This window comes from Carassius gibelio, chromosome A17 (assembly GCF_023724105.1).
Source record: "Carassius gibelio isolate Cgi1373 ecotype wild population from Czech Republic chromosome A17, carGib1.2-hapl.c, whole genome shotgun sequence".
Lineage (NCBI taxonomy): Eukaryota > Metazoa > Chordata > Actinopteri > Cypriniformes > Cyprinidae > Carassius > Carassius gibelio.
In genome coordinates, this window is record NC_068387.1 from 2,583,352 (window position 1) to 2,610,099 (window position 26,748).

At 38.2% G+C, this 26,748-nt stretch overlaps 1 protein-coding gene across 8 annotated transcripts in view; it reads right to left on the reverse strand.

The window, feature by feature from the left end:
• Positions 1–413: 413 nt before the first annotated feature.
• LOC127933343 (collagen alpha-1(XII) chain-like) overlaps positions 414–26,748 on the reverse strand; it is a 74,916-nt gene continuing 48,581 nt past the window's right edge. For 3 of the 8 annotated variants that reach the window (XM_052530276.1, XM_052530273.1, XM_052530278.1), the window contains 25 exons: positions 26,479–26,631; positions 26,329–26,403; positions 25,993–26,132; positions 25,784–25,907; positions 25,538–25,681; positions 23,758–23,922; positions 23,630–23,668; positions 23,388–23,526; positions 22,408–22,550; positions 21,980–22,089; positions 12,040–12,198; positions 11,682–11,759; positions 10,380–10,466; positions 9,877–9,930; positions 9,586–9,681; positions 8,576–8,629; positions 8,046–8,099; positions 7,834–7,887; positions 6,653–6,724; positions 6,450–6,485; positions 6,164–6,230; positions 5,878–6,060; positions 5,483–5,560; positions 2,582–2,752; positions 414–1,180 (listed from right to left, as the gene is read on the reverse strand). In XM_052530276.1, coding sequence (XP_052386236.1) covers positions 1,032–1,180; positions 2,582–2,752; positions 5,483–5,560; positions 5,878–6,060; positions 6,164–6,230; positions 6,450–6,485; positions 6,653–6,724; positions 7,834–7,887; positions 8,046–8,099; positions 8,576–8,629; positions 9,586–9,681; positions 9,877–9,930; positions 10,380–10,466; positions 11,682–11,759; positions 12,040–12,198; positions 21,980–22,089; positions 22,408–22,550; positions 23,388–23,526; positions 23,630–23,668; positions 23,758–23,922; positions 25,538–25,681; positions 25,784–25,907; positions 25,993–26,132; positions 26,329–26,403; positions 26,479–26,631 — 2,624 coding nt within the window. In that variant the 3' untranslated portion in view covers positions 414–1,031. Of the gene's footprint in view, positions 1,935–2,581; positions 2,753–5,482; positions 5,561–5,877; positions 6,061–6,163; positions 6,231–6,449; positions 6,486–6,652; positions 6,725–7,833; positions 7,888–8,045; positions 8,100–8,575; positions 8,630–9,585; positions 9,682–9,876; positions 9,931–10,379; positions 10,467–11,681; positions 11,760–12,039; positions 12,199–21,979; positions 22,090–22,407; positions 22,551–23,387; positions 23,527–23,629; positions 23,669–23,757; positions 23,923–25,537; positions 25,682–25,783; positions 25,908–25,992; positions 26,133–26,328; positions 26,404–26,478; positions 26,632–26,748 lie in introns of all 8 variants that reach the window. The other 5 variants (XM_052530275.1, XM_052530277.1, XM_052530280.1 and 2 more) reach the window with 2 other exon arrangements.

Below are 26,748 nucleotides of genomic sequence, written 5' to 3' on the forward strand. Positions count from 1 at the left end.
ATTCAGATCTCCTCTATGTTCCTTCGATCAAAAGGTCTTGAAAATAGTCACTGAAATAGACTGAGAGAATGTTTCGAGGAAAACTTCAAATAACGACTGTTTGCCTTTAATGTGTCAAATACATCTCAGATACAATTCCAATGTAGCAGAACAAAATATATCTCAATGAACATCTTTGGCATTCACAAGAACATCTGATCTCCTCTATACTTTTGCTCTCTTTGGAAATACACACTCCACTGCTGTATAGAGCTCACCTAAAGTGCTTTATTTCACTGTAAAACGTTTATGTTAAAAGCAAGACTTTTAGCCTGTTTCTTAGAATTTCAATTCACAATTCGGAATCCCATTTTTAGGAACTGAGTGTAATTTCAAATGCAGTTTATTAAAAAGAGAACAAGTGACAATAGCACTTAAACATTTTCAGTAGTTTTATTGAAAAATGCCTCTTCTGATTCAGAAATAAATTAGAACATAAGGCTGTGGAATTCACAATGTGCAATTCAGACATGAAGAAAACAATTCTATGTCCATAGACTTGCAACAAATTCCAACTGCATTTCAACTGATATCATTGGAAAAAAACAACTATATTCTGATTGTAAACGTCCTTACTAAATATACAACACAGGCATGCAATTCCTCTTTTGATGTGAATTGGTATACAACAGATAAATATTCAGTTTAGGATAACAAAACAAAAGCCAGGTCTAAGAATTAAGAGAAGTTTGTCATTTTCCTTGAGAGAGAAAGAACATCACAATGCACTGCAGCAAGAACGTTTACACTTTGCAAACTTTCATATGTGCAGGGAGTCAGTTCGTAGTGTTTACAGGACATAGTGCTAAACATGACTTTCTTACAAATACAAAATGCAGTTATGTTACAAGCAAAGACACATTGTGGAACCATCGGCAGGCACACAGATTTCTTACGAGCCTCTCCGCTTGACTGTGTTAAATTTGCATGTAAACGAGGCTAGATCTGGACTTAAATGCAGTTTTTGACAGTACATGAGATACACGTTCACTCTATGTTTCTATACTTTTAGCTTCCTTTCTTGATAGGGATCTCTTTCCACGCTGGTATCGTAAACCTGGTGACTCTGTCTGGATATCTTCCAAGGGCTGGGCTGGTATGGGCACTACATAGGTTTCAGGTTCTGGCTGGTAGGGGCCTGCTTGGAAATATTATTTGGCCAGCTGAGCATGTGTTTTTGGGTCATTTCAACTCTTCATTCATACATAGTGTTAATAGAAAAATAATTCCTTTATTAACAAAAAAACTATCCCCCTCCCCCAAAACTATCACTAATCTAACATTTGTGTATAAAAGAATGCATTTGTGAAAACTGGCTGTGAGGTATCATACAATTATATAAATCACAATATCAAACCGTAGTACTCTGCAAACATATTCGAAAACTTTGCTGGTTGCATATGCAAATGGCACACACTGCATTTTTAACCTGAGCGTTGCCTACATGTATCATCAAATATAAAAACCACAATTTAAAATGAAACGTCAGCAAGAAGCAAGTTATCAGTCGCAAGCTTGATCACTGCTGTTAACCTGTTAACATTTACACTGAAAACCTTGTTTATTTACAGTCATCTCACCCTTATGAAGAGCCACCACTGTTGAACACTGTTAAACGCTCATTGTTAGTAGTTTCACATGCGTTCTCAGCTGATCTAGATACAAACAGGCCACGTGTATATAACCATCACTAGCTCCAGTATGATATAGTAGCGCACAGCTGGTGTTAGTGGCAGTCCAGTCCTTTCTTTGGTTTGGTTGTTTTTTAAGAGTTGGTTATCATTCAGCAATCATATCCATGGTGGTTATCCTTATTTAGCTCAGAGCGAGTGCTAATCTCGCTGGCGCGGGGTGTGTAAGGGATCAGGCAGTCTAGATAGCATACTACGCAAAACCTGAAATGGGTTAAAGATTGTGTTAGTTCATCTCAGTGGCAAAACCGCTACTTTCAAAAGAATAAACATGCCGTTCTTCATCGATTAGCTATTATGTTAAGCAAAGACACAGCAATCATATGATAAGCCACTTACTCTCAAGATCTTTTCCAAACCCTGCTGAGCTACATAGCTAGATGGGTTTATGCTGCCTTCTAAAAGACCTTGATTTGTCAAAATCTGACCTCGACACATTGCATTAATAGATATGATCTTCTTCATTCTGTCATTTCATCTGAATATCAAGATCTCAGTCAAAGCAGTTTTTAGGTTAACTGATCTAATTATGTCTCTATAATCTGTGATATTATATTATGTTGTTTTGTTTTGGACACATTAAAGTGTTTAGGTAGATGTAGCAAGACAATACATTTTCTTTTCAATTCTATCAAAAATAATAAAAATGTAAAAATAAATGTCTAATGCTCGTATAATGCATTACGTGTTAATTTTAAATAGAAAAACAAGGTGGAACTGTTGTTTTCAAATTATATGAGGCTTCGGTTTAATTTAAGAAAAGCTCAACACACCACAGCAAGACAGCTCACTAGGTTTGGGGACAGAGCTTAAGACTAGTTTTGAATCAACCGTACTCATACTGTGCTCACCTGGATAACCCTGTCCATTGTAAGGGATGCCGACACAGTGAGAGGAGTCACAGTATCCTGTAGGCCCAGGTGGTCCGCTGACTCCAGGTCCACCCTGCCGCCCTGGTGGGCCACGGGGCCCTGCTGAGCCTGAGGGACCAGGGGGTCCTATCTGAGACTGCCCTGGTGGCCCTGGAAAAAAGCAGAGAGAGGAGGTATAAGAAAGCACCCTTTACTTCGCTTCTAGGTTTTCACTGGATAGGGATGGGGAAAAGTGATTTTGAGCACTGTAATTTAAATATTTTGACTTCTTAATTAAAAGGAAGAAGGGGTAAATCCCCCACCCCAACCATTTTCTGTCTAGACGGTGTAAACCAAACTGGAATGCTGTCCCTTGACTCTCGCTCTCATGAACTCTGAAGTCAGCACATGTGTTGCCAATAAAGCCTCCGCTGAAAACACAAGTCAAACTACAAACAGTGAGTCACCGCAAGCTTCCTCCCACTGTACGTATACAATCGCCATGTATTCAATTCACAGAGACGTCTTGGCATAGTTTGCACGAGGGAGATGTTTCCCTTTCTTCATAGTTTTCTAGCTCCTGGAAATGTGCGGTTTAACATTAGCAGACTGGATAGTAATTAAATGCGTCCCCTGGAGAAAGTGCAGAGTTGTGTTTGTTGTAGTTACCATGGAGCGAATAATTCATTTAGAGCCTCTGTGATGGGATGTGGGATGAGTGTATCAGGAGTGACTGCGTTCAGAATGCTAAGCATGTCTGTACAAATTCTCTCCAATAATAACTGGATTACTGCGACCTTGTGATCATGGCTCAGCTTGGAAGCTACCACTTTGGCCAGCTTTACTTCTTATGATAATGGAAGTGCCTTGTTGACTCAAAGGAAAATTGTTTCCAGGTTTTTGTGTAGCAGGAGGCCTGGGTGCAGATTATTACTGTTATAACATCTGTGACATCTTCTGCATTGGCCCTGAACAGGCAAGAGGATTTAAAGACAATACAGATGTTCATTTTAACCGGTTAACCATTAACCCACTGTTAAGAATTTTGACCAATTAATACAATCAGTTAAACAGTTTAAAAAGTAATTTATATATTTTCAGTAATTTATCAAAATATTAAAAAAGGTTTGCTGCATGGTTAAAATATGCTATGCGTAGGTTATAAAAAGTTGTAAAAACAAATAAATAAATAAGAAGAAAAGTATGTACGAGTCGCATTTTATTATTTCTTTCAGAAATAGGCTGACTCAAAATGTTTAGAAACATTATTATAACCACTGTAAATATAACTAGGCTATTTTAGTTCCACTTACTCCACAACATCTCCTTTCAATTAACAGTATTTACAAAAGAACAAGACTTAAAAATATAAAAAGCTATAGCAATATAAATTCTAAAACAAAACTGAAACAAACGTTGGGAATCTCTTTCAACACAAAATCAAATGACTCCATATTCGTCATGTGTTTGAATGCCAAATTATTATTTATTATGTAGCCTAGCCTACCTCACTTGCATTCCAATATCTATGTCAAACAAGATGTTTTGCATAACATCACGACGGTATGGTGATAACACTTAATAGCACAGATTTTACTAGCTAAATATTTAAACTGATTATTGTTTTTTTATTTTTTCTTTCTTTTTTTCAAATGTTCGGCTGACTGTATTTTATTATGATAATGAACAGGCTGCATTGTCAAGGTAGCAATGCACTTAAATATTTTCCATCTAACATTGGAAGCAACTACTCCTTTTAGTCGTAGAGATATTTGGAATTGTAAAAGGTTTGTCTTTATTTGTGTACATTCAGAATAAAAACAAATCTTCGTGCTTTTGTAAAATAAGCCTAAAGAAAAATTGGATGCCAATTTCTGCCGCTTGGTTTTCTTTCGCGCAGCACAAAATGAACTGAAACTCTGCATACTAGGCTACTTGTTGCACAGTTTTTTATTCATTTTCTTATTTTTTTTTAAAGTAAAAATTTTGTTCTCGTACAGGCCTATTTATTCATTGTTTGCTGCTTTTTGTGCATGTAAAATACCCCCTGGGAACAAATGTTATTATTTCGAATGGGTCACAGACACTTATCCTTTCTAAATTTATTAAATTCTAATTTACAATAATCTTGTCGGTTAACAGTTAATAATCCATTAACGAGTGTCAGTTGTCGATTAGGAAAAATAACCGAAATTAACATCCCTAAAAGACAATTAATATTTATGAATATTCAGATTTGATATTCAGAGAATTTCAGGTTCAATTCGAGTGCTTTGCCAATTTGGCAAACACTACTGTTATTATTTTTCAAAAAAATTCTTAAAGAATATATATTCAGAATGCATAGTTGCCGTGCAAACTATGCAAAACTAACAGAATGCAAAACAGAAGTGTTCATTATTGGACCAAAAACCGCATGTAATAACCTAAAACACTGTCTAACACTTGATGGCTGCTCTGTTAATTCCTCGTCATCAGTTAGGAATCTAGGTGTGCTAGGTGCTCCCTCTTAATACCAGCTGTCACAACATGGTTTGATGAGGGGTCAGCACTCGTTTGAGCCAACCTATCCAAACAATCCATGGGGAAAAGCTGTTCCTGACCGCAGTTGTGTAACAGGCCAATCATGTCTTAATGATTCATCAATTTGTGCTAATGGTCATCTATCATGTCTAAATAGTCCCAGAATGAGAAACATTGTGATGTGGAATAACAACGTAGAAATCACAGTTGTTAAATACACGTTAACGAAACTAAGAATTGGTTCCATTAATCAGGAGATTTTAGATAGTCTATGTCTGGAAGCCTTGGAAAGGCAAGTGTGTGTACAAATTCTGGCAATAATTAGCAGTGAAATGGACCGGTTAGGCTGAGGTGGCGTACAGTTGCACAAAGACATACCAGGAGGTCCAGGTAATCCTCTCTGTCCTCGAGTGCCAATGCCTGGACTTCCTCTTTCACCCTTCTCTCCGGGCGATCCTAGGATGTTATGGGTAAATGCATATAAATTGTAAACCATATGCGTCTGTTTGGCAGTAACATCAAATGGCAAGTATATACATGAGGATGATTTTAGGGGAAAATGCCTTCTATTACAATCATGTGCATCAAACATTTGTTTCAGTTTTTGAGACAAATCTCAATAGTGAAACCCCCTTTTTTTAAACAAACCAATGAATACACAAATACATTCAAGGTGTTTGAGCCCACCCTCAAATCTATATGACTATGACACATAAAGATGCCTTAATTTGCCATCTTGAAAAGACTTCTTTCCATGTGAGGTAACTGCATACCTCTTTCTCCTGGAGACCCAGGCGATCCTGGATTTCCTGGGAACCCGTTGGGTCCGGGCTGACCTTGCTCTCCACGGGGTCCCTGGTCGCCAGGTGGGCCCGGAGGTCCAGAAGCACCAGGACTATTACTCCTGTAGTTACTGGGGATCTGGTTCAGCATCATATCAATTCTACTCATTTGTCCTACAAGCAAATGAAACGTTTTCTGTTTTAACATGTACAAAACTTGATACAGCAGTGGCTGGAATATTTTGCTGTTTTTTGTTATTATTTTGAAGTGCCTTACTGCCGACTAATTGTTCACAGACTTGTCTTGCTACAGAGCGCATCATATTCTGTGACGCGGTGTCTCCCTGGAAAACAGAAAATACAATAATCCAGACTGTTCTTGCTCAAGCAAAAGCATTGCTAGGTGGTTGCTAGGATTTTATTAGGTGTTGCTGTGCAGTTGCAAGAGTGTTCTTCATGGTTACTACTAGGGCATTGCAGAGTGGTTGCTAAGGTTTTGTTAGCGTTTGCTAGGGTGTACAATGCATGACTTAAAATGCAAATTGTATGAAAGCGACACATACCCTTTCACCCTTCTCTCCTTTCATGCCAACAGGTCCCTGGGATTGACAGATGAGAAAAGATGAGTCAGAAATCTCTCAAATTGCCTATAGCTAGTGACCATATGTTTGGTTAGGTTGATTGGCACACAAGCGAAAGTTGTATAGCATTAATTTATATAAATATCTTTAGAACAAAATATTTAGAATGAGCCAAATGTACATACGGCCATGCCAGTGTCTCCAGGTTTCCCTGGGTTTCCTGTATTTCCTGGCATTCCAGGTGATCCTGGTGGTCCCTAAACATATTAATCTCGTTAAGCATTACTCATATTAATTATAATTGCCATTTAGTTACTGAAAAATAGCCTGAGCTCACAATACCAGCTCATTCACAATCACTAACACAGAGAACCAGCAGCAAGGTCGCCTTGAAATAAACAGCAGTGTTATTTTAGTATCACTGAGATACTTTTAAGAGTTAAACTCTAAGTTTTTATTCATAGTATAACTTTTTTTTTTTTTTTTTTAGATTTTCTAGTTTTGTTTTAATATAATTTTATTTTATAGTTTTAGTAATTGTGTGCATTTTGTAATTGTCATTTTTATATATATATATATATATATATATATATATATATATATATATATATATATATATATATATATATATATATATATATAAAATTATAAAATGTGTATGTGTGTGTGTGTGTGTGTGTGTGTGTGTGCTGATTTAATACATTAAGCTAAACTAAATTTTCCTTTGGAACTAACTTTTTTATTTCAACATTTACTTTAAGTAAACTATAAGTAAACTAAAATTAGCCTTATGAACAGCACATGTCCTATTAGACATGACAGCTTGGATAGTTGCGGTAAAAACCATACACACATTTAATTAATTAAATTAATTAAATTCCTACTGGGTGAATAACTCTTAAAGTGTCAATTCCAGTGGCTCCAAAAATGCTTACACTTAATTTTAAGGTGATGCTGTAATAGTATAATTACACAAATGAGTACTGAATAATGTGAAGTACTTACTATACGGTTAAAGCTTGGGTTTGGTTGTTATTACAACAAGTAATGTGTGCAACTATGTCACTTTAAAATAAGTGTTACCTCAAAAGCAGTTAGACATTCAAGCAATAATAAAAAAAAGTAAATGTCTTTGCATTATATTACTAAATTATATAATTAATTTGTTTGTGTGTGTGTTTGTGTGTGTAATCGGATATAATTCCATTATATTATAAGTCCTTGTAATTCACTGTATTTGTGAAAGAAATGTGAACTGTATTAAAGAAGAACAAAAAATGTAATGCACATGCTATATTGCTGAATTTTTTAACTGACGTGAAAGTCTCACTCTCATCAAATATTCAAAAGCTTGCACATTACATACCATTGGTCCCGATGGACCTCTTGGTCCAGACGGGCCTTCATTTCCTGGTGGACCCTGAACAAAAACATATGCCATCATGAACTGTACAAGATCTTTAACTAATAGCGAATATTAATTAAATCTGGAGAACATTTAAGGATGCCATTGAGATGGGCCTAACACAACCCCCTGAATATGTCTGACAAAACAGAAGAGACAAGTTGCAATCTTACCCTTGCTCCAGAAGGTCCAACAGGGCCGACTGGACCTGGAGCACCAATCAGGCCCTTGAAAGAAGGAAAAATACTTAATTTCATTCATCACACCGGTGGTTCATGGATCAAAGCTGAGCAATTTCAAATATTCTCAGGATATGACTAAATTCAACCTTTCCATGGAAGAAAGGAAAGGTTTTTCTAAACCATATGAATACGTGTACAAATAAACGTCTTCATCCTGTACAGAAATAAGTACAGACATTTGTGCTTCTATCTGTGTATTTCTTTTGGAAGTCAAAAATCAAATTACGTCATGATGAAGGTGTTAGCAATCATCCCACCCTGTTTTGTTGCCCTGCTGTAAATCTGACTGCTTGTGAGGATGTGGGTTGTGTTTGCCGATTGTTTTTTAAGCTTGAATGCAATCATAAAGCCATTTATCTGATAAACACATTAAATCTTCTGACCCCACACTGCACAGACCTGCCAGGATCCAATACAACACACGAAGCACTTAAAAACAGCTCAAACAAAAAGGCACTTACCCGCTGTCCAGATAAACCTGGGTCTCCGGGGTCTCCCTTAGGTCCGGGCCGCCCCTGTAAATGGAAGAAATGAAGCAAGCTTTCACCTCAATCCTCTGTTACATGACACTGAATAGAATTTACATCTCAGCCGTATGTGGATGAGGGTTAAGGGGGCGAGTAAGTGCTGGCTCCGTTAAATAAACGGGTCTGAGTCTTTTAGTCATAAATTACAGCAACACTATGCAGTACTGTAGCCAGACAGGAGTAAGATTTAATGTCCCATAGAAGATGAAATAGAAGGCATTGGTGTCTCATAACTTGTTTAAAAACAAAAATGAAGGAAATATTACATAACATAAAACAGACATACATGAAACATACCCAGTTTTAAACACATTCAATGCCTGACCCGTCCTAAATGTGTTCATCTGACATTCAAATCAGTCTATAAAAACCTTGGCACGTTTTTAGAACATTGTGAATTTTCAGTTAGGAAAAATTATGTTGACCTTCTGAGAACATTTTCTTAAAAGGTAAACATCTACTGATTTTCAATAAACGTATATATCATTTATTAATATTTTTGCTTGAATTAGCTTTTATTTTTCTACCGTACTTTCAGTTTTCATTTTAGTTCAAATGTTTAATATTAAATGTTATAAATTTGTTTCTATATTTCTATATTTAGATTTATTTATTTATGTATTAATTTTTTTCTGTTTTTAAGGTTAGTAATTCTAGTACTTAAACTTATTTTATTTCAGTTAGTTGCCAAAGCAGCTTTTATAATTGCTGGTTAAGTTTATTATTAACGTTAACGTTTATATTTTATTTTATTTTACTTTATTTCAGCTTCATTTTAATTAACTAAAACTATTTTAATAGTTTGAGTTTTAGTGAACAATACCAACACTATTTCAAATGCAGTTTCAGACTCAAGAAAGGTCTTAATATTTACTAATTCATTTCTATGAGCGGCAATACTAAAATTTCACAGATGGAAATGGACAGTTGTGTGATTTACTTACTGGTGCACCAGCAATAGACAATCCATTAGGGCCCTGTGGGCCTGGTGGTCCCATTTGTCCAGGTTGACCCTGCTCCCCACGTGGGCCCATTGAACCCTGCAATTGCAATGACCAGCTTTAAATCCTGTTCAATTACCCAGTTTCAGCACTCTAGGAAGAAGTGCAGAGTGAAATGGTTTCTTGATGGTATCGATGGAGGAACCTGTTCAACGTCTACTTCACTATCTGACCATTTGTCATTCTTCAGCAGGTAATTTATAAACTAGAGATGGAGGAGGAAGATAAGCTTACCCTGGGGCCAGACTCTCCCCTCTCACCTCGTGGGCCTTTTGTACCAGGGCTGCCCTGGAAACACAAGGAACAGAGAAAAGAATTTCAGAGGATTTGTTGTTTTATAAGACAAACTGTCAAAAGTCTCTAAAGAGAGTGATGTTTTCAAGTTCACACCTAACGGTTTGCCTAATAGTCTTCACTTCTGCTTCCTGACCTTTAAGCGTATTCCCGTAATGTCCGCAAGTAAGTCTCTAGTCATTAGCTCACTCTGTGCTGTTAACCATCGCTAAACTCCAGATGTTCAATGCATAACAGTGTGGAGAGAAGAGCCCCCATAATCATAGTCCTGTGCTTAATGCAAAGAGCAGAACTGAATTTACCGCACTGGGGCTTTAGGGGAAAATATCCCACCGCCCCTGAACTCTGGACCTTTTCATCCTCATCATGAGAAGCTAGATTTGCAGCGGCAGTACGATGACTTCAGAGACTGGGGAAATGTCGTGGGACTCTAATGATCTTACCTGAGGGCCCGCGGGGCCTTGAGGACCAATGCTGTCCTGAGCACAGGTGCAGGAGTGAGGAAGAGCGGGACATTTGGCTTCGTCGCGCTACAGAAATGAAGATACAAATCAAACCTCCTGAAAATGTTTAAGACTCGACAGTTTTAAAAAAACGAGAAAAGAACTGCAATATTGAGGACAGCTTGAATGATGATGTCATTTCAAAGGTTAAACCTGTTAATTAGTTGCCTTACTGTATACAGTGATAACTGTAATACTATATATCTAATAGGACACATAATTAACTTTTACCGTAAAATACTGTTGTTGTTGTTTTTCAGTTAAATAAATGTTTCTTTTTAGTTTTTTTATGGGTTTTATGTTTCATCTTATCAAGTATGTTTCAATAAAGATAAAAAACTAAATGCTGCACTGGCCACAGAAGGAACACGTCTACCTGCCCTTCAGCTACTCTTCATGGCCTAAAGTATGTGCACACTCCCTTCTAATGAGCGGGTTTGGCTAAGCTCTTTAATTCGTGTGAAGACAAATGCTAAAGGAAAACAAAAATCCATGTGTTTCAACGTTTGGAAAGGCATATGGGTTAATGTTCCTTTTTATTTCTTTGTGAAATGTACTAGAAATGTATAAAATTTATATAATCTTTAGATTTTTAGTCCAGTTATTTTTTCCATATTATCCAGTTTTTTCTATATTTAACATATTATCATTAATTTCAAGGTCAAATTTTATTAGAGTCAATTGTTGGGGAACTTTATTTTTGACTTTTGATTAAACACTTTGTAAGTGTTCATTTAAATTCAGCAATTTTGTGTACATTGATTTTTTAATTATGCTAAATTACACTGTTTTATTTGTATTTTTCATCGATATATACATAATATCATACACAGTACATAGTCTGACATAATGTTATGTGTTGATTTACTCATCATTAATATAATCCAAAACATTTGTTGATGCGTTATGTCATTTGAGAAAGATGGACCTTGAACTGAGAGCTCTTTCAGTGCTTTAGAACAAGACAGAGACATATTGCTACAAAGGGACTCCCTAAAGATACACTGAGGAAATGGAAATGGCCGTGAAAACTGGGAATTGCTCAAAAGCTTGACAGCTGTATTTAGTGTCCCTTCTCTGATTACAAGCATCTTCTGAAGTCTGCAAAACTCAATGACATTTTCTTAGCAGGGGTTAAGTGTCCTTTCACTAAAAGCTTTCAACGTACTGACTGAACAGTAAACAAAACTTCGAAAGAGTAAGAAAACATAAGATGACAATCTACATACAATCCCTACTTACCATTGCTGGAATATCACAACATTTGTCTCGACTTGTCCAGCCCAAACTGCAGACAATATCAAACATCTGGAGCTGGAACTGAGGGAGAGAAAAATGGAACACAAACGGATGTTACAGATGGCTTGCATTGAGCGCCGGGACTCGAAAATAGAAAAAACATGTTCACATGTACCAAACAGTGTGTTGAAAAGCAAAACAGACAGAATCGAATCCGTTCAGGCTTGAATGGGTGGGAGGACATGCACTTGATTGAGTATGAGGGGACAACAGGAACAGCAGGGTAGGTTCCTTAGATTAATCATTTAGTGTGTGTTTAAATCTTTTGGTGTATTGAAGGGAAAGAGTAATCTTTACTTACTGTGGCTGACTGCTTCCTTGACCCTCCAGCCTTTGCCATTTTTCCAAGGACTTCATAGCCATCTGTGGATATGTTGCTGGCCTCTTTGATCTCTTTCTCAGCCACCTCTTGGCAGTCAATGTTGAGTTTGACATTTTTCGGTGAAACAGAAATGTGAAGCTGCAAAAATAAAACAGCATTATTGCGAATACCTCAGTGGTGCAATCCAAGCATCAGTTAATTATTACTCACTATTCTGGACATCTTGGTTTGCTTCATAAATCTTCATGAAAGGGATTCACAAAACTTCCAGATTGACAAAAATTTGCAAAAACCATCCTTTCCAAAACCTTTCCCATGATCCCTGAGAACATTAACCCTATGGCCTGTAAACTATGTTTAGAGTTACGCTCTCAATTCTTCCAATAACAGTTCTATCCAACCATAATGAGTTTAATTAGTTCATTATGTGAAGACATGCCAGTCGCCAAACAAATACGAATCTTTATGTCAGCAGATAATATTAACTGGTTTACCAACTGTAATTTCCACTGCATTCACCAACCGACTCGGAAGCAACCACCAAAATGCTTTTTCCATCCTTTTTTTTTTTTTTTTTTTGAGGGAATACAACGTTTTCTTTATGTAGCATCACCACATGTTGCTATTATGTCATTTTGCGGGTGACCGTCTAATGCACTCATTCCCCTGACTTGAGCAGTTGCTTTTTTCAGTCAAGAAGTCTGACCAGCCCATACATCTGATATTCATTTTTTGTAGATCAGTACTCCATAGGCAAGGTCATATTTCTTGCCACAACAAAGTCAACATCTTTGGCAACCAGCTTTTGGCTTCCCACAAGGAGAAGGGGTCTGAAGTTCTGGCTTTAGATGGAAAGTTTAAGAAGCTCAACCAAATAGTGTGTTCAAAAGCTCATGGGAAGCTGAGAATGCAATAGTTATCAATTCTAAAAATATATGCAGGGAGACCTTTTTTGATAAATGGGTAAGTGTCATAGCAGAAAAACTGAAATGTTTTCATCTCATTCGCTTGTTTGGTGTACACTGTCTCGAATCCTCCAGTTCTGGCTACTGTGGCTGTCTGAATATGCCCACCATGTGGTTTCATTTTGCTCTGCTCTAGTCTTCCCCTCTATCCTGTTAGACTTTCTTTATATCTGTTGCCCTCCAGTTGCACGCTTGGCTAGCCATCTAGGAATTCATTAATTAGTAAATTAGTAAATTTACATTTGTGACCCTGGACCACAAAGCCAGTCTTAAGTCGCTGGGGTATATTTGTAGCAATAGCTAAAAATACACTTTATGGGTCAAAATTATTTATTTTTGCTTTATGCCAAAAGTCTTAAGTAAAGATCATGTTCCATGAAGATATTTTGTACATTTCCTACAGTAAATATAATAAAACTTAATTTTTAAGTTCCATTGCTAAGATCTTAATTTTGGACAAGGTGATTTTCTCAAAATAATGATTTCTGGATTGGGTTGGAGACGGTTCGTCCTATCTCCACCTGTGTTCACTAGATCTAGAGCTCGTTCTCAAGGCCTGGAAGCCCGGCGCTGCGGTTTCTTCGCCCTCTGAGGCAGAGCTCGCTGCAGCATTTATTTTTCTCTGAGGAGACTGATGTTGTTTGTGTGACTGAGTGGCAAAAAAAAGAAAAAGACATGTGCACTGCCGAGGCAATGCGTGTATTACAGTGTTTCATTTTGATGTGAGTTTGATGTGAGTTTGTGACTAATTTTGTTCAGACTTGTTCAGCTCGCTAAATTAGGCGCGGTCACTTTAAGAGACAATGAATGCATCCAATATAATACACATGCGATTTTTTTTTCTCAACAGTTTACTTTCACTTAAGACATAACCGACAACGTTTTCAAACATACTATCCAAAATGGGTATTTTCACATATTTTGTATGTTTTTGTCTTTATAAGAGCAAATATAGACAAATTTGTTGTTCAAGTGTTTTGAGACGCCTCTCTCTGCGTGAGCCCTGAACACCAGAACACCGCGGTGCTGAAGTGGGCTCTTACACATCCTTTTCTGTTTGTTTAAACTGCAAATGGTTTTTGTTCATTCAGGTGCAGGGGGAACTTTGCAAAGTTTGTCTGTGAGACGCGGCACTCTCTCCACATGCACAGCGCTCGAGTTACCAGCTACTCAGTTCAGCTTTTCCGTGTCTTATGTTTGAATGCTTTAAAGTCTTTTGAATGGTTAAATTGGAGAGTGGCAAGGCTTAATAACATGTGAAAATTATACACTTTCGTGACGACATGCAACAGCGTTCTGTCAACTGTCCTGAGCGTCTTTTTAGACTGGCCTCAGCCAGACGGTTGAGATCTTTGGGTGCGGCCGTTACCTGACACCGGGTGATAGTCACAATCACTGCCTCACATGTCTGGGCATTAAGCACGCTGAGGTGGTGTTCGTGGATGAGTCATGTTCACACTGCGGAAAGATGATCATCTCAGCTGCGAACCAGGCTCTGCTACCTCCAAGGGGGCAGAGTCCCATTGCTGATTCCGTGATCTTGCCTTTTTCTGGCGGCTGAGAGACGAGAACCACTTCCAGCAGCAGCACAGGCTGTTTGAGGATACAGTGGTGGCAAACCCCTCAGGGAACCAACCCTCAGTAACACGGAACCCACGGAATTGTGGGCCCTCTTCAATGAGCCTACGAGCGGTATCCAGTGGAACTTCCCCCCCAACCAGATGTCGATCTCAGCATTGTGAGATCAACATCCCTCCGGGACGGTGGCAAAGCCTGAATCATATAGAGAAGGCAGCTTACTTTCCCAGGCCACCGAGAGGGTCATCAGCCTCGGCTATGCGATTCAGTTCGCCCAGTGTCCCCCCAAGTTCAATGGCATCTGCTTAACTGTAGCCGATGTTCCTATTCTGTGGGTAGAGATCGCAGTCCTACTTGTGGAGGATGCGATAGAGCCGGTCCCTCCAGCCATTATGAATTTGGGGTTTTACAACCATTACTTTATTGTACCCAAGAAAGGTGGTGGGTTACAGCCAATCTTTGATCTGTGAATCTTGAACTGGGCCCTTCATCAGTTACCGTTTAAGATGCTGATGCAGAAACACATCTTTGGGGTGCGTCCGTCCCCAAGATTGGTTTGCAGCGATCAAGCTGAAGGATGTGTACTTTCATGTGTCAATCCTTCCATGCCACAGTACACACATTCGAGGGGCGTTTATATCTGTGCAAAGTCTTGCCCTTGGGGCTTTTCCTGTCTACCGGTGTCTACAAGTCATGAGGGGAGTCTGGTTCCCCTCAGAGAGTTAGTTGTTTGCATTATGATGATTGGCTTATTATAGCACAGTCTTGAAACCAGTTGTGCGAGCACAGGGACTGTTGGACCTTCGGGTGTCCCGATGCAGGTTCTCTTTTCTTGGTATGGAGTGGGATTCGGTCGAACAGACGGCGCACCTCACAGAGGAACGTGCGCAGTCGGTGCAAGCCTGCTTGAATACATTTAAGGTCAGGACAGCGGTCCCACTGAAACTCTTTCAGAGGCTCCTGGGGCATATAATGGCCGCAGCGGCACTAATACAGCTTGGCCAGTTACATGTGAGACCGCTCCAGCACTGGCTTTATGGCCATGTTCCGAGGTGGGCATGGAAGCGCAGCACTAACCAGGTCTCAGATCTTAAGTTCCTCCGGGCAGGGGTGCTCCTAGGACAGATCTCCAGGCATGCAATCTCAGGAGTTTGGACAGGCCCGCAGCTGCATTTGCACATCAGTTGCCAAGAGTTGTTAGCAGTGTGTCTTGCCTCGAACTGCCTCAAAAGGGCGCTTATGGGGCAAGCACGTGCTGGTCCGAATGGACCGAATGCCTAAGCAAATATGCCTTTTCCCCAGTTAGCCTTCTCGCACAGAACCTGTGCAAAGTCCAGGAGGATGAGGAGCAGTCTTGCTAGTGGCGCCGTATTGGCCCACTCAGACCTGGTTCCCAGAACTAGTGCTCCTTGCAACAGCCCCTCCTTGGCCGATTCCTCTGAGGAAGAATCTACTGACTCAGAGACGGGGCACCATTTGGCACTCACGTCCAGACCTTTGGAAACTCAATGTCTACCCCAGAAGGTAGTGAACACCATCACTTCGGTGAGAGCATCATCTATAAGCCTTGTGGTGGAACCTGTTGGTCGGGTGTTGTACTTCTCGCTGAGAAGACCCCTGGAGATACCTGATTGCGGTTGTGCTTTCCTTTCTGCAGCAAGTGCTGGAGTAAAGGCTGTCTCCCTCCACCCTCAAAGTCCAGGTTGCTGCTATTGCTGCATACCATTTCCCTGTGAATGGTAAGTCTTTGGGTAAGCATGACCTCATCATTAGGTTCCTTAGAGGGGCCAGGAGGTTAAATCCTTCCCGAACCCCCTCTATACCCTCTTGGGACCTGACTCTAGTGCTGAAATCACTACAGCAGGGCCCATTCAAGCCTTTGCATTGAGTGGAGCTAAATTTATTTGATTGAAAACTTTGCTCCTGCTTGCACTGGCCTCCATCAAGAGGATAGGGGACCTGCATGCATTTTTGGTTGACGATTCATGCCTAGAGTTAACCCTCTGGAGTCGATTATTATGGAGTCATTTTCTTCTGATAATCGTACAGATAAGAGCAATACATCAATCGAATCTGTAAAGGGTCTACTTTTTTTTGATACAGACATATACAATATACATATACAATAACAACAAAACTTTGTGCACTTATAAAATAAAGATAACAAACAAGGTGTGCTATCTTCAGCCTTTATCTGCGCTGATCTTCATTTACAAACACGTCATTAAAATGAACTGTAACTCCGTGAATACTCAACGAAGAGTCATGAGAGAGTTATCTATAGAAAGCTTGACATGTCTACTTTTGCCACTGAAAACAGATATTCTGTGATAAAGTAATCCATATGAAAACAACGCAATGTCCCTTTTTCATGTCTCTCGTCATTATCTTCTAATGAGACCACGCCCACGCGCTGAAAGCTCTATTCAGATTATAATGTTTCACTGAAGCACGCGGCTTGAATACGCCCATAACAGAAGACATTTTACTGTTATTTTACTGTTTGCTTTGCGATGAGGGGAATAAGACATAATTCACCCCAAAAAGATGTGATGTGGATTACCTCAGGATTTGACATTTGGATTTCACCGAAAAAAGAATTAAGCACTTTATTCAGCATTGATCATAGACATGAGTAAATCTCTTTTTATTTATTTTATATACTTGTACTAGTTTTCACACAACGTGTAAACATTTTACTAGTTAGACTTTTTCCAAACTATAATTCCTGACTAAATGCATAGTCAAGTGAAACATTATGAAGTTTCAATAACAATATAAACTACTATAACATTCAAAAGCTTGATGTAAATAATATAAATTTAACAAATAAATGTAAATGTAACAAACAATGCTGTTTTTTTAATTTATCCCCCCCAAAAAACTGAAAACAAATATTCTCAGCTCTTTTCAATATTAATAATAATAATAATGATAATTGTTTTGTAGAAAATCTGATTGTTAAAAGGATTTCTGAAGGATTGTGTGACTGGAGAAATGAAAAAAAAAAGCAGCTTTGAAAGTCACCTTTGATTGTTCCTAATAAACTGTTTAACTGCACTCGCAAGTGAATATTAAATTATGTTGTTGGATAATTAAATATATTCTAAATAAACTACAAACATAAAATTATATAGATTTATTTTGTCCTTACATTCTTCCTTGTAATTCTTCCTTCTCAGTCACAAACCTGACTGAATGGCTCATTATGCAGCTCATTATGCGGGCCTTTGTCTTCTCAGGTGTAAATCACAATGATATTCATGTTAGTTGATGCCTACTCGCATATGACTTTTACAAACAAAAGTGTCTTAGAAAATTTAAATCGATATATTGTTTTCTGTGAGTGAGTAAACAAGATGATTTTCACATCATTTAGAAATAAAATATTCTAGACTACAAGATCCAGTTCTCAAAAGTCCCGGGAACCAGTCTTCTGTATGTGTATTTTTAGTTTTTCACTAACCACGCATAACATTTTTTTTTTTTTTTTTTTTTTTAAACACAGTCAATGTACATACATACATACTGCTCACATATTATTATAGCCCAGTATGTGATGATTACATTGAGATTAGACTTTAGCCATTAGATGTTTATAAGTAACTGAAAAAAGCACAAATGTCAGGGCATGACAAAACTTCTCCAGGCCCCAAAAATACCATTAGACCTCAGGGGTTAATACTAAAAAGCAATTATGAGTCTTGTCTCACACGAGCTTCATGTGAACAGTGCTTCCAAACCATTCACATGAAATGACCGTCTAATCTAACTCGGAAAGCTTTTCTTCATGGCTTGATTTTGGCTACTAACTTTATAATCTCTGGGATTTAATAAAAGAAAGGAAATGACATGAAGAAAGGGCCAGTGTTCTGTGTGTTATTGTGTGGCTGACCACAGAATCCACTTAACTGCTGATTTCTTTTCCCTTGGATCTCGAAGCAGTCTTGTTAAACATAATAATGGCACAGTGTACACACTTTTGTAGACACTTTTAATTCCAATAATAATGGCTTGTAGGTTGTTATTAACTACTACACAAAAATATCAATTACAAATCCATCGGGCCTTGAGTGTTCATCTGAATTGGCAGTGGTAAGATTCTGGCCAATGACATTTAAGCAAAACAAGGAATCAAATACGCCTCGTTTCCTTTAAGCAATATTATTTGTATTGACTTTCCGATAATCCTGAGAGATTTCACAAGTTTCACTCAATAATTTCCCATGCAAAACTCTCCACCTTGATGCTAGGGTGCAAAGTGTCTATGATATTCTAGTCTCATGTTCCTCCAAGTCTGTGGGAGTTTTTGGTTCATTTTAAAGATTGCCCGATACGTCCAGTTACTTAAAAATACATAAACTGCATGATATGAAGTATCATTTAAGTCTGTAGTGGAAATGGTACATGATGAGGTAAACAGTGCAGTTTAATATTTATTGTTAGGGTTGGTTTAAATACATAACCAAAATTTGAGCAATTGCAATAATAATAATTGCCTTAGTAAGCACAAACAAACCTAAGCGGGAAGAAAGAGAAAAGTCTTTCAATTTTTTTCAACTCTCCAAAGCATGTTAAACCCAAAAGATTTCCTTTTCGTGTAACCAGTCTGTAATCTTGTAACCAAGATGGTCAGCTAATCACCACCTTAGCTCAGAATTGCTGTTCTTTGCTCACGTCTCCTGCAGTGCCAGTGGTTGCTGAACATACAGTAGGCAACAGTGGTAAATTATACTTTTTAATGAAGCCTGGACCAAAAATCTGCCCGCAGTCACAATCCAGACTAATATGACATCACTGTCATTGTAATGATGTCAATGGGTCAATCTCAAGAACGCAATCAAAAGAAATTAAAAATGGCTATTATTATTATCACCAATGATTCAATTACATTATTATAATCAGAGGTGGGTAGTAACGAGTTACATTTACTTCGTTACATTTACTTGAGTAATTTTTCATGGTAACTAATACTTTTCGGAGTATATTTAAAGATGGGTACTTTATACTCTTACTTGAGTAAATTTTTGGGGAAAAATCTGTACTTTTACTTCGTTACTGTGGGCGACGCCCCTCTCGTTACTTTATCTTCATGCAATAAATGTTATAAATGCTTCAGTTTATTCCAAACGCGCCGTCTACTTTTCTCTGGGCAATGAGCGATGCCCATTCGCGAATGATTCATTCTTTTGAGTCAATTCTGTTCAAAGGCTTGATGAAACCAATTGGCAAACGAGTGAATTGGTTCGTGAATCAGTTTGAATGAGTCGTTCAGTTCCCTGCCGCACGCGCTGAGCGTCTGAAGCGGTTCACTCAGAGAGTTGTAACGTTTAAGAATATCAGCAGCGTTGAAAACGGGGCTATGGAACTGCACTGAATTGAAAGCAAATCTGCAAAAGCCATTATTTGCTTGCGATGGAGATCCTTATTAGATGAACGTGTGTGCTGTCTACTGTTTAACAGGTAATAACTTGGGCTACATTCGATTACAGTACATGATACCACTGTTAAATTAGTTTGTTGTACGTGTGTGGCTTATAACATAGGGGATTCAAGTTGAATGCATCTTCCAAAAGACAAAAAATAGCCGATTAAGATTTTATTAATTTTAATACAATCACACCGGTGTATGTTCAGCGAGTCATATCATCAGCCGCTAAATTCAGATCTGTGATCGCTTGCTGGCGCTGAGCCAGAGACAGACGCGTTTTTACAGCGCTGCACATTAACCAATCACACACGGTTCTGTTGAGCTTTTGAATGCAATGGCCAATCAGAGGTGTTCCGATGAGTCATCACTGAAATGCCGGTGCTTCCTTCACTCGCTCACTTACTGAATACCTCTTCCTGGCTAATTCTCTCGTCAGAAACAACAAAGTGCAGATGTGTGTACGAATCTATAATTAAGATATTGATTTCACAGTGTTAACAGTTTCAGTGATTTTAATGGGAGTTTCTGAGAGTGATTGAACTCTAGACTGTCAGTGAAAATGATCTTTAATAATGTAAATGTTATTTGCTCTCTTTCTGAACAATGAAAGATTAGTAGCAATATTTATATCACATTAACTTTCAATGTTAAATTCACATTTAATATAAAGTCAGTTGTATTAAAAATATGTTATGGCATGACATCTCTGTTACTTAAGTAAACAGACAGGGTTTTATAATAAATTACATAAATTGGAGTAAAGGCTGATGAAATATACACACACACACACACACACACACACACACATACATTGCATACATTTTATCTATATATCTATATAAAAATAGGCTCCGTATATATGGCCCAAAGTAACTAGTTACTAACTACTTGAGTAGATTTTTTATCCGATACTCTTTTACTCTTACTCAAGTAACTATTCAAGACTAGTACTTTTACTTTTACTTGAGTAAATATTTCTAGAATTACTTTTACTTTTACTTGAGTAAAGTTTTTGGGTACTCTACCCACCTCTGATTATAATACAGTAATGATATTTTTTTACATTAAAATACCAAAAATATGATGTTTAAATGCTTTACAATTTAAATCATACAATTTTTTTTTTTACTATTACAAGTAATGAACATTGGGTGGAAAAAGGCTTCATTTTCTTTAAGCATCATAATTATTTTTCTTTGACTCTTCAGTGGTCTTCGTGAGATTCACCCCGATTGTGCTGTGCTTTCAAATTTCCCACACAGACTGGGAAAATCTTTCATGTGTGGTTGTAAAATTAGCACATCTTGAAATCTGATTCGCCAATATGCACTTACTAGACCAAAACTGCCAAATCCCAGCCAGTATAAATTACAGTCTCCTGGTTTTCAGGCGTTTTTGGCATCAGCAATTAAACTATGTATGTGGTCTGTTGGCCCACACATGACAAAATGCTGACATGTTTAGCTTTAAAGAGACTACGGCGTGTGCACTGGGCTTAGAATAACCTCTGAGAAAGCAAAACCCTTTATATAAAAATAACATCATTAATGTCCTCTTTTACAACATGTTCAGTAGTAATAATTGATGTTTCCAACTCTCATGAACCACATCACCATGAGCAGTGTGGAGCTGCTCTTGCACAAACCTGCAGCTAGAATGACGGCTGGTTGTTTAGGCAAAATAAGTGGCAAATCTTTCATAGAGCTCCAAGAAATAAAACCGTGTCATTAATTGGAAACATATCCGCCAAGAGTTAATATCCAAAAGATCGCTCCCAAGTTCAAATCCATCAGCCGATTCATATTTACAAGACAAGATAAGAAGGTCAAGATAAAGTGGTTGTTCTGCGGCATCACAGTGAAAACCCCCTTTTGGAAACCTTATTTTTAAGAGCAATTTTAAATGTCCAAGTAGTCAACCGAAGTAAGTAAGAAAATCATTCTACCTTGTGGAAACTGCCGTGGAAAACTTTCTTCACTAGGTCGTTATCAAAGGAGACTCTCTGAATTTCACCTCTGGAGTCCTTATTGTAGAATGAGATGCTTCTACTGGAGGCTGAGAACAAAACACACACTTACAAATGGCAATGCACTGAATGCCTGGACAAAAATGACAAAAATAAATAAATACACCAACAACCAAACAAAGGATTTCCATCTAAATCTGACCTTGAAGCTCTAAAAGGGCTGAGTATGCATTTCTGAATAATTACTGCTATAAATCACTGCAAGCCTGAAATCTGGAAGCTATTTAGAGGGTTTCTGTTTCTAAATAAGTTTTAGCAGATACCACAAAGTTTACTGCATGCACACACATACAAACACACACACACACACACACAGGAGACATGGAAGATGAACATATGTTCCTTACGATCAATGGTGAGCCCGACCTCAGGGTTGTTGTTCTTATTTGTTATTTGCCAAATATCAAACGCATCCTTGCCGGTGTCGGGAAGAAGACGGAAGAGGAGAATCAGAGTGTAGGAAGAAGAAAGACCATCTGGATGGATTTCCCTTCAAAGAAAAACACAGCTCATTTATCAAAGCAAAGAACTTCACCAGGCAGCCCACAGATTAAATCTTCATAAAATCATGACATATTGCAAAATATGACAGCATATAATGGGTTTCGTGGGAATATTGCATGTGTCTGACGACAAGAAAATAATTAAAAGCTTTATACAGTTGTGCAGTATATTGTGTATGTTGTGCAGTGAAACCAGACATAAACCAAAAAGTGCAGAACAGATTCATGTAGTTTCCTCTGAGAAAAATGCAAACAGATTTGCAGCCTTGAGTAAAGACAACATACAGAAGGTTTTTTTTTGTTTTGTTTTTTTCTCCTCTGGTGCTCAGAATGTTTCCATTTGAAAAGCTGCAGGCCACGCACAAATACAAATCATTAAAGTTAAATTAATCAAGCGTGCCTTGGCCAGAGACATTCATAGCCAATCTTTAGGCTTAGCACTGTACACTTCTTGATCTAAGAGTGTACAGACAGTCACTCCAGCATATTTGACAATTGGAACAATATAAAAAAAGCCTGAGATTTCTATGTCATAATTAGTAATTTAGTAATCATTTGCATTACTTTTTGCATTACTTTTCCCGTTTCGAGAAGGTCAATCATGAGAATGTTTTTTATGAGTTCACACTGGAATTGTCTGCAATATCTGACACCTCATTCACTCAAACTGCTACAACAAACAAGAAATGTTCCTTAAAGAGACATCAGAGACGGCAAGCCTTTTGAAGACAGTTACAACAATTGTGATCCCTTGACTCCCATTATAGTCTGTAGGGGAGCAGCTCAGTAAACATGCAAAACACATGCACTGCACTTCAACCTACTTTGTGGGCTGGGAAATGAATGCATCCTTGTGGAGTCTGTATGCAATGTAACTGTTGAAGGAGCCAGGTTCCATGGAGACGCCGTTCATGCCAGCAAATGTCTTGTCAGTGATGTTAAAGGCTTCCAGCATCCTGAAGCCTGCAAGTTTTCATCAAAGCATGAATCACAAGGTGCATAACAGTGTGTAATAAGACTATGATGATAGAAGGTCTTCGGATATGGACTTCAGTCAGGTTCTGACCTGGGGATGTGAATCCGTCGAGGTAAATCAAAGGACAAGCTGTAAAAGAATTCAGGAAATAGTTTCACTCTTTCATGTTAGCGATAAGATGAAAAATACAATGCAGACTATAAAGAGTGACGTCCTACTGGATGTTGCTGTTTCACAGATGAACGTAATGAGGTTGTCTTGGATCTTAGTAAACGCGTCAAAGTCATCAACGATGAAGACGTGTCTCTCGCTGGGCTTGCTTCCGATGTTCCTGAGTTCAGCGGTGTCTACGTCTGCGACCCCCACCACAAACACACTGTAGCCTGAGGAAAAGACAACACTGAGGACTTTGGAACATGTAGAGTCACTTGTCTGAAGTAATTTGAGATACATTGTCTGTCAAAACCTGTCAAGAACTTTTCCGGGGTTGTATTTCACCCAAAGGTTAAAAATGATGTTTGCATAAAGAAAATAAGGTCTATTTCCATGACCACTGAGATCAGCAATTAATGCTTATTTTTAATACAAATAAATAAATAAACAAACAAATCAATGATGTCTGGGCAGGACGATTCTTTTATACTACAGTACTTTAAAGAATTTAATCAGAACAGCCATAGTCAAGTTCAAGGTCCAAAAAGGCTTTATTTTCTTAATGCTAAACAGTCTTAAATATTCCCTAAGAGTCTTAAATTCAGTTTGATTAAATTTAAGGCCATTCAAAATCGTAAACATTTTAAATTATATAACAAAAGTCTTAATGTGGGGAAGTCATGGCCTACTGGTTAGAGATTCAGACTCATAATCCAAAGGTTGCAAGTTCAAGTCTTAGTCCAGCAGGAATTGTAAGTGGAGGGAGTTAATGTACAGCGCTCCCTTCCACCTTCAACACCACGACTGAGGTACCCGAGCCCCCAAATGCTCCCTGGGTGCTGCAGCCCACATTGAAAGAACCTATATGTGGATATATGATCATATATGAAACCTATATCCAGTGTATATGCAAATATATGCAAATATATGCTGCATATATGCGTATATATGGCACATATAGGCAAAATTGAGGTGCATATGTGCATATACAGGAAATATAGGTCTCCTGTATTGCTTCTTCATATCCACATATAAGCCCTATACATACAAGATATGTCTTCTATATAGCTAATGGCAGGATCTGGTCATTTTGTAGCTCATATCTCTATTTTGACTGTCATATATAATGTACATTTCTACATTTTGGACTTTTATTTATGTTGCCTAGCAGCTATGGATTTTAATTTTACTATTATAGGTGAACATATAGATACATATATAGGTGCATATATGTACCTATATAGGTGTATGTATGCACATATATATGTGTGCATATATGTACACATATGTATAAATATATGTGAGCATATATGTGTAAATATATATGTGTGCATATATGTACATATAATATAGGAAAGGGCCAATTTTATATATGTCACATATATTAAAAACTATATCAAAACCTATATTGAAACATATATGTTTTCATGGGTTTTTTCCATGTGGGAGCATAAATTGCTGTCCACTGCTCCGGGTGTGTGTTCACAGTGTGTGTGTGTTCACTGCTGTGTGTGTGTGTGTGTGTGCACTTTGGATGGGTTAAATGCAGAGCATAAATTCTGAGTATGGGTCACGGCTGAATGTCACGTCACTTTTACTTTCACTTTATCATCTTTCACATAGGAGCGAAAATATGCCTTTGAGAGAAATATCATGACCGTTTTTGTTTTTTGCCATTTCCAGCCCTAATTTGCTCTACATGGACATATGGTATGGTGCAGGTATTAAAAAAGGCCTTAAAAAGTTTTGAACTTTATTTGAAAAACTCTACAGATACTCTGTCCAGTAAACAATTTCTTAATGTTATTGTTTGTTTGTTTGTGTGTTTATTTTACTCAGTGTTACCTGCATGCTGTAGTTTAGTAGCACTCTTCTTCACTTCATCTTGAGAACGTCCGTCAGTTACTACGACCAGAACCTTGGGAACGTTTCTCCTCATCCCACTCTCTGATGTGAACACTTTCTCTCCGATATGCTTCAGCGCAACACCTAAAGCATTCACACGCATTAAAACAAAGCATCAGTTCATAGCCATTTTGTTTCTTCTTTTGACACATTTAGGTAGGGAACATGAAACAATGTTTCACAAACCCGTTTTGGTGTTTCCTCCTCTGTATCTGACCATCTGAAGGGCGGACAGCACCATCCCCTTGTCGTGGTAGGTGTTCAGTTTGAACTCTGTTTTAGCTTCATCGCTGTACTGCACAAAAGACACCTGTTTCACAGAATGAGAAAAAAGAGCAAATGAATCACAGCACAGTCAGACAGATCAATCACATGACTACAGACAGGTCTGTTACCTGCATCCCATCACGGCTGATGACATCAAACGCTCCAATCATGCTGAAGACAAACTGACGGACTTTAATGAAGCTCTCATCTCCAATACTCCACGAGCCGTCGATCAGGAACACCAGGTCAGCCTTGGCTCCTTTGCACACTGGCATTACAGAACAAAGTATAATGAGTAATGCACGGATATTAATACATCATATCACCCCTGTCAAATGCTCTTTTAGTTACTCCACTGTTGTGAGCACTGTGCATTAAATGTTTACTGGATCTGAAATTCCAGCCAGCTCTACAGTGTAATAAAAGTTTCAGAGGATTGCATTGTTTGGATCTTGTGTCTTTACCCTCGAGTGCGCCAGGGATGGTGGGTGGTGGTGGAGGAGTTGGAGGTGGTGTTGGGGCTACGGTGGGCTTCACCACTACAGAACAGACAAAGAAACCATGAGTAAAACTGAACTGTGAGACTGAAGTCTTCTGAATGCGTGGTGACTTACGTGTGCGCTCTTTGACACTGACTCCGGGGCCCTCCTGGTTGGGGGTCTGTGTGTAGACTGTGGCGTTGTACAGTGCATCTGGTGTCAGCCCGTCTAAACAGTACTGGCTCTCAGCGGCAGTGATAGTGACCTCCTGAGCCCCACGGTTAGCCGCTAATGATAAGAGAGAACTCAAAGCTTATACAAACATCGAGATTTATGTACTTGAATTGCATTTAAATTTCAAACATATAAAAAATATATTGTTTATGTGATGCAATAAATATATAC